The sequence below is a fragment of the Camelina sativa genome, chromosome 9, assembly GCF_000633955.1.
Source record: "Camelina sativa cultivar DH55 chromosome 9, Cs, whole genome shotgun sequence".
In the NCBI taxonomy this organism is placed as follows: domain Eukaryota; kingdom Viridiplantae; phylum Streptophyta; class Magnoliopsida; order Brassicales; family Brassicaceae; genus Camelina; species Camelina sativa.
In genome coordinates, this window is record NC_025693.1 from 35,180,711 (window position 1) to 35,188,997 (window position 8,287).

The 8,287-nt window shown below is 36.9% G+C and overlaps 3 protein-coding genes across 3 annotated transcripts; 2 read left to right on the forward strand and 1 right to left on the reverse strand.

Moving 5' to 3' along the window:
• LOC104714201 (myb-related protein Myb4-like) lies at positions 1,578 to 2,991 on the forward strand. Its single transcript, XM_010431485.1, has 3 exons — positions 1,578 to 1,891; positions 1,993 to 2,122; positions 2,209 to 2,991. The coding sequence occupies exons 1-3, from the start codon at positions 1,753 to 1,755 to the stop codon at positions 2,828 to 2,830; spliced, it is 891 nt and encodes a 296-aa protein (XP_010429787.1). The 5' UTR covers positions 1,578 to 1,752; the 3' UTR covers positions 2,831 to 2,991.
• On the reverse strand, positions 4,618 to 5,331 carry LOC104715981 (dnaJ homolog subfamily B member 12-like). The gene is made up of 2 exons (XM_010433341.1): positions 4,972 to 5,331; positions 4,618 to 4,884 (listed from the first exon to the last, which is right to left on the reverse strand). Exons 1-2 carry the CDS (start codon positions 5,329 to 5,331, stop codon positions 4,618 to 4,620), a joined length of 627 nt encoding a protein of 208 aa, XP_010431643.1.
• LOC104714202 (myb-related protein Zm1-like) lies at positions 5,424 to 7,470 on the forward strand. Its single transcript, XM_019230174.1, has 3 exons — positions 5,424 to 6,318; positions 6,432 to 6,561; positions 6,651 to 7,470. The coding sequence occupies exons 2-3, from the start codon at positions 6,461 to 6,463 to the stop codon at positions 7,315 to 7,317; spliced, it is 768 nt and encodes a 255-aa protein (XP_019085719.1). The 5' UTR covers positions 5,424 to 6,318; positions 6,432 to 6,460; the 3' UTR covers positions 7,318 to 7,470.

Sequence of the window (8,287 nt, forward strand, 5' to 3'; positions counted from 1 at the left end):
AAAACTGATTTTGACGTATGTATTGCCCAGTAGCAACATGTGTGCTTTCTTCATAATTTTACAGAATTTTTTTTTTTTTTTTTATAAATAATACTCCTATTATACTTTTTAAATTTCCATCGTTTCGATAAGGTCCATACTCCATAGGGACGTTGAAATTTTTATTTCAATTTTGTTTCCACTCATTGTTGTCCTTTTTCCTTAATAAAGTTTTCCCACTCATAGTTGTTTTGTTCACCAACCTTCTTCTGATTACAAAAAAGAGTCTTATAAAAACGCAAAACAAATATTTTTTTGTGTGTCGATCATAAGGACTTTTATCGATAATATTTCATAATTAGACAGTTTAGAAATATTTCTTCTTTATATTCAAACGTATTTTCTACTTTATTCTTCTTAATAGTTGCTTATTAACGCAACAAAAATGCATGGAGCGTATATATATAGTATAGTGGTGGCTTGGATATATATCGTAATAATTACTATAATAATTTTGGATGGTACAGAGAAAATAATTAAGTAATGAAAGGTTTGGTGAAATTAAGTAATTAACGTAGCCAAGTGCCAACAACAACACCAAACCCACCAAACATTTTTTTTTTAAAAAGTCAAAAAAGACGTAAGTCTTTGACCTCTTCCACTCTCGTTAGTCTTCCAGTTTGGTGAGTTCGTGCACTATGATCACATACACTCCTTACGCTTTTTGTTGTTTTCGGATGTGATTATAAATTACTTTATTAAGGTTTCTTATTATTTTCTTCTGTCTCCCATTTAAATGTTCTATTTTAAGGATCAGAAAACGTCTATATTTTTTTTTCTTCTAAAAGATGACATAATTTTCATTTAAGTGATACAAATTCATTTAATTAATGTCGACTGTTGACAAAAATATCAGTATATAGCCCATGGCATGACGTATGGAGTGACTGCGTTATTAGCAAAACAGCCTTATTATTAGTGGGAGTTCATTTTTCTCGTGTTATACTACTGTATCTACATGATCGCGGGATCTCTATTATTCAAAAAAGTTGGTAATTATACATAGATCAGTCTGATTAGAGGAGAGGGGACTCGCTGACAGACAAAATAATATATTCAATTCCAATGTATTACCTTAATCTAATTCTTAATTAAACAAGTTGTAGCTTTAGATTCTCATTTAGTCAAAAACACTACCTAATGTTTTGCCACTTTTATAAACTAGATTAGACTACTCCACATGTGTGATTGAAAATATTTATTCCGGCTGAACTTTTTTAGATTATTTCAATTAACACTTGTCGACATATAATTTGATGAGTTTTATAAGAGACGCTAGTTTTAGGTGATAATAATGAATAAAAATGTATATTTGATGTCAAAAAAGGAAGAAAATAGTATTTATGAATTTACTTGTAAAACAAATGTGAAATATTCATGCATCGCTGTTAAAAGAAAAGATAAGTTGCATGCATCATGTGGACGCCAAATCAAGTAAATATGAGAAAATGGAATCGTACCAAATTATATCAACCATACCACAGAGACAACCTTTTCCCACTCAACAAATCTGATTTGACATTTTATAAATTCCTCTGTTTACATTCATCTTTCTCATCTCAAGATCACTCTCTTACCTCTCTCATATATATGTATAAAACAGAGAACCACTTATATTCGGTAAAAGTGAATCTCTCAATACTGATCAGTTATATATATAAATAGATATAAAGAAAGAGGAGAGAGGGAGTGGTAGAGTGAGAAAGAGAGAGAATGGGGAAGGGAAGAGCACCTTGTTGTGACAAGACCAAAGTAAAGAGAGGTCCATGGAGCCCAGAAGAAGATTTGAAACTCATCTCTTTCATTCAAAAGTTTGGTCATGAGAACTGGAGATCTCTTCCCAAACAGTCTGGTACGTTGTTTGCTATATATATGTTGTGTTCATTTAAAATGGATCGTAGAAATAGGCTTTGCTTTATGATTCTGAATGTGTATATATATGCAAATGATCAGGGCTATTGCGGTGTGGGAAGAGTTGTCGTCTAAGGTGGATTAACTACCTCAGGCCAGATCTGAAGCGTGGTAACTTCACTGCAGAGGAGGAAGAAACAATCATCAAGCTCCACCAGAACTATGGGAACAAGTAAATCATCACTAGGCTTATTAATTAGTATTGTGCTCATGGTAAAACAAAGTGAATTGATATTAAGCTTTCTGCATTATGATCAGGTGGTCAAAAATAGCTTCTAAGCTTCCAGGTAGAACAGATAACGAAATCAAGAATGTGTGGCACACTCATCTAAAGAAAAGATTGGTACAGAGCGATCCCACTGCAGATGAACCAGCTTCATCACCTTGTTCAAGTGATTCTGTTTCTCGTGGGAACGAGGAGAAGTCACGAGCAGAGGATTCTTTCAACAGAACAACTAAACATGAGTCATCATCGAGGACATCAGCTGTGTCTTCAGGTAGTTCCATTAACCATTCAAACCAAGAAGATGATCCAAAGATAGGCCTGACGTTTGAGTACATAGAAGAAGCTTATAGCGAGTTTAACGACATTATTCAAGAGGTAGACAAACCGGATCTGCTGGAGATCCCTTTCGATACAGATAATGACATTTGGAGTTACTTAGATGCTTCAAACTCGTTTCAACAATGCGCTGCAAATGAGTTCAGCTCAGCTACAAGAACAGAAGAAGAGTCTGATGAGGATGAGGTTAAGAAATGGTTAAAGCACCTGGAAAGCGAACTTGGGTTAGAAGAAGATGACAGTCAACAACAAAGAACACAAGACAACAAAGAAGAATCATCATCACTACTGAAAACCTACGAGCTCATGATACATTAACTGAAACCAAAAGGCTTATTTTTCACTTTATGAGTTTTAATTTCCATCCATGACCAAGAGAAAATATACTTTATTTTGGGATATGAATATATTTAATGGAAAGGTAGGTATATAGTAGAGAAAAATGTATTCCATAGTTTAAATGTACAGTATTTGGCATTTTTTTAGTAGCTTGTAGATAAAAACAGAGGTGGTCAAAAGAAATAAGGGAATTTGCACTCAATAACCAACAAAAAAACTATAATTAACCCACTAACTATTCTAACCATGTATAACTAATATACTCTATAAAAACTATAATATATACTATATTACCCTTGCCCTTACTATTTCCTTCCACCCTCTTCCACCACCATCCCCACCCCCTACCACCACCTTCCCCACCCCCTAAAACCACATCTCCATCTCCTACCACCATCACCACTAGGGTTTCCAATGTGCTTCTAGGGTTTAGATTTCCTCCAGCCAAACCTCCGGCCACCGCTACCCCCGGCCTCCGGCCACCGGCCGCCGGCCAACAGTTCCGGCGAACTTTTCCGGCGAACAATTCCGGTGAACAATCCCGGTGAACTTTTCCGGCTACTCCGGCAAGCCACCGCCGGAGTACCACCTCCGGCCAACCACCGCCGACCAACCACCACCGGCCAGTCACCTCCGGCCAGCCACCTCCGGCCAACCACCTCCGGCCAGCCACCTCCGGCCAGCTACCGCCGACCAGCTACTTCCGGCCAGCTACCTCCGGCCAGCCACCGCCGGCCAACCACCGCCGGGCAACTATCTCCGGCCAGCCACCACTGTCCTCCACCACCATTGGTAATTTTCCACTGCCCTCATCTTAATCTTCTAATTTTTTTAAATATAGTGTTATTTACTACTATAGTTTTTTTGTTTTGGTTACTGACCTAATTCACCCAAGAAAAAAATACAACTAGAGTAAAGCTTGAGACTAAACTATCTGAAAGAACCTTTCATAGAATCTAAAAAACTGACTGATAGCTTTTTTGTATTGAAATTTTGGTAGTCAAAGTTATTTGAAGAAGAATATTGGGTAGGAGGAGTAGACTGGTGTGAAATATCTCCATCATAACAAACAAAACAAGAAGACCAGTTGCTAGCTAAGGAAAATAATTTTTTTTTTTAACTTTGAAATTATCAATGAGTTGAGTTAAGCAAGCAAGATTATTTTTTCCACAACACTAAATAAAAAGTTAATATCAAGAATGTTGATACCAGCCTCTAAGATATTAGAGAAATTAAGCAACGACGAACTTAAGTCATATGCATATACACTATCGAGGCTCAGCTGTGACAAACTCCTTAAATCTTTGCAAAAGTTTTGCTACTCCTCTGTTCCTACTACTACCAAGGACGCTATCAGTTTTCTCCGACCTGTGGATGGTATTCTGATCTTCTGCGATGATGTAATCAGCCAAATCATCTCTAGTTTGATCGAGAGTTCTGGTTCTTGCAGTTCCGGTTGGTCGAGTTCTGGTGGTTCCAGTTCCGAGGGTTTGCGTTTTAAAGTAGGCATGAACAAGAAATCAACACCTTTTGTCTTTATCTTAATGAGGTCTACTAAACTACTCGTATTGTACAAGTTTTTTTTATTTGACTATTAGCAGGAATGTGATTTAGTTTCCGGTTCATAGAAAAAGATCTTGGGCAAAATTAAAACATTTTAGATATACAATGACGGAAAAGAAAGTATTTTCAGTTCATCACTTTACAAGATTGGTGATTTATTAAGCAACGATCGATCAACAATGTTTAAAGTAAATTGCAAAATGCTAAAACACAAAAGTAGAGTTTGCGTTTCCTCGTTTGAATAGCCTCTCTGCCTCAAAAGTAGAGTTTGCGTTTCCTCCTTTGAATCGCCTCTCTGCCTCAAAAGTAGAGTTTGCGTTTCCTCCTTTGAATAACCTCTCTGCTTCAAAGTTTGCATGCCTCTTGAAAAGCCTCTCTGTGGATTTTATGTTCTCCGAAAGCTTAGAAGCTCTCTCGCCAGCAGCAGCAGCAGAAGCAAGATGAGCAGCAATAACAGCATCAAAGTGTTTCTTTATTTCCTCAATAGATCCGTTAAATTTTTCAATAACAGCATCAAAGTGTTTCTCTTTATTTCCTCAATACGCGCTTCTCTTAACCTTATCAGATAACAAATTACAAGCTTGTGAAACCAGTTTAAACGCGCCTTCAGCACCATGAAACCTGTTCTTGTCCGGATGAAGCAAAAGAGCTAACTTCTTGTAACGTTTCTTCACAGCTTCATCGTCAGCCAAAGGATCTACACCGAGAACTCCATACCAATCAGATTCTCCGTTGGTTTTGTTTGACGCAGAGATATAAACATCGATCGTCATCAACACTTGTTTCAAACCTTCAAGTTGCGGATACAGACGCTGCGCCTTGTTTACGAGTTTCTTAGCCCCATCGTAATCATTCGCTGAGATTTTCTTCTCGGCGATATCAATCGCTCTTCTAGCTTCGTCCTTGTTACTCTCCATGACTGAGTTTTCTTAATCAAATTCAGAGAATCGTTTACAAATAACAAAACCCTANNNNTTTTTTTTTTTTTTTTTTTTTGATAAAAAAAAAAACCCTATGTTTCTGAAAGTTATTAGCGATCGTGTTCGTGGTATAAAAAACTAGGGCGAGTCCAGCGTATATAATATATAGACTACGTTTTCCCTTTTTCACAATGTTGGAAAATTGATGGATTGTATATAAAAGGAAATTACTCTGCATTTAGTTTATAGATGAGGTGGTTACTGATAATATATGACCTCGTTGTGTTTGTGTTTGTGTTTGCTAGGATTTGAAAATGAAGGGCATTTAGCAGTCATCCTGGATATTCCTCTGGGGGTTTTCCGTAAACTGATTTCAGATCTTCGTGCAAAGGAGTATAATGGAGAAGACTGGCAATCTTGGTGTAATCGAACTGGTTCAGGACAGTTAGTTCGCCAGGCGGCAACTGCTGCTTGTATACTGAATGAGGTGATTTTTGGTGTAACGGATCAAGCAACTGATGCTCTCTCAAGACTGGTTCGGAAGTCAAGAAAGGGAAGTGACAAATTTTTCCTGGGAAATCTCATGGAAAAAACGTGCAAAAAGTCATCTGAGTGATTGCGTTGGTAAAATCTTGCACGAATACCAATCTTCTGAAGTGTGGGATCTCCCTGTGGACCACCAAAAGACAATTCCCGGGCAAACTGATTCCGATGTTCAACATTTTAGTCTGCATTTCTTAGAAGACTGTGCAATGCTACACCAAGTTATAAGAGAAGCAGTAGGTGTATAAGTATTTTCCTTGTGTCTTGGGAAAGATTTTGCTCTAAGTGGAGAGAGGGAGAGAGGGAAAGAGGGAGAGAGAATGGAGAAGGGAAGAGCACCTTGTGACAAGACCAAAGTGAAGAGAGGTCCATGGAGCCCAGAAGAAGATTTGAAACTCATCTCTTCCATTCAAAAGTTTGGTCATAAGAACTGGAAATCTGGTATGTTGTTTGCTATGTACTGTGTTCATTTTAATGGATCTTAAAATCAAAGCAATGCCTTTTTAGTGGCTTTTCTTTATGATTCTGAATGTATATTATATGCATATGATCAGGGTTATTGTGGTGTGGGAAAAGTTGACGTATGAGGTGGATTAACTACCTCAAACCAGATCTGAAGCGTGGCAACTTCACTGCAGAGGAGGAAGAAACAATCATCAAGCTCCACCAGAACTATGGGAACAAGTAAATCATTAGGCTTATCAATTAGTATTGTGATCATGGTGAACCAAAAACAAAGTGAATTGACATTAAGCTTTCTGCATTATGATCAGGTGGTCAAAAATCGCTTCTCAGCTTCCAGGTAGAACAGATAATGAAATCAAGAATGTGTGGCGCACCCATCTAAAGAAAAGATTGGTTCAGAGCTCAGGAAACGATCTCACTGCACATGAACCAGCTTCATCACCTTGTTTAAGTGATTCTGTTTCTCGTGGGAACGAGGATAAGTCTCGAGCAGAAGATTCTTTGAACATAACAACTAACGATGAGTCGTCATCGAGGAATGGGTTGTCTACATCTGTGTCAGCGGGTGGTTCCTTTAACCATTCAAACCAAGAAGATGATCCAACGATTGGCCTTATGTTTGAGTACATGGAAGAAGATTACAGCGAATTTAACGACATTATTCAAGAGGTAGACAAACCGGATCTGGTGGAGATCCCTTTCGATACAGATACTGACATTTGGAGTTACTTAGATGCTCCAAACTCGTTTCAACAATGCGCTGCAAATGAGTTCAGCTCAGCTTCAAGAGTAGAAGAAGAGTCTGATGAGGATGAGGTTAAGAAATGGTTGAAGAACCTAGAAAGCGAACTCGGGTTAGAGGAAGATGACAGTCAACAACAGAGAACACAAGAAAACAAAGAATCATCATCATCATCATCATCATCATCATCATCATCATCATTACTGAAGACGTGCGAGCTCATGATACATTGAATGAAATTTTGGTAGTCAAGTTCTTGTTGGGTAGGATTAGTTTGAAATCTCTCTTTATCATCTAACAACAACAGCCATCATAAAACTACAAAACAAGAAGACCAGTTGCTAGCTTTTTGGTAATTAACATGTATATTAACGAGTTCAGCAAGGAAGGTGCTTTATCATTAAATAAACAAAATATCATGTTTATTTTGAAATTATATTTCCTGAATCCTGAATGTTAATGGAGATAGACAAACTAAAAAAACAAAAAGGTGGAAGCTTATATCTTAGTACTGCCTTGCGAGAGATCTTCTAGTTTACTTGGAATAGAAGATATTAGAGAAGAAGATAAAGCAACAAACTTTTTTTTTTAACGTTCAAGCTCTCTATCAGTTTGGACGTGTTGCTATACGATGCCGTTTCACGTCTACTGAATTAAAAAAAAAATTAGGTTTTTTTATGGGGAAAAATGCCAAAAAAAATCCCGAAGTTATTTTTATTTGGAAGTTTAATACCCAATGGTTTTGGATTGGAATAAAAATACACTAAATAATAAAAACATAGCATTTAAAACCCAAAATAATAAGTGTTGTTATTTCCATACCCACGATTTTTCAACAAAATAAAAATTCTAATTTTACCCCCGGTTATTAAATTAATTATTAGTTTTTAATAATAAAATTATCGGTTTTCTGTTAACCATTTCGTACCGAAAATTAATCTGGTTATTTCTCTTCTTCTTCTTCCTCTCATACCGGAATCAAATTAAAGAGCATATAATTAAACCGAAATAAACCGATTGATCATTATATAGTTTTTGTTTTTTCATATAATCCACTTTAATTGGCTAGAGAGAGATTGTAACGGTGTCGTCATCGCCAAACGATTGATTTTTGCATTTTGAGAGCTTCTTCCAAAAAAAAGGTTCGTTAATAGAGATTTCTCAGTGCTCTCTTTTGCGTGTTTCAGCTTCTTTGTTTTTCTA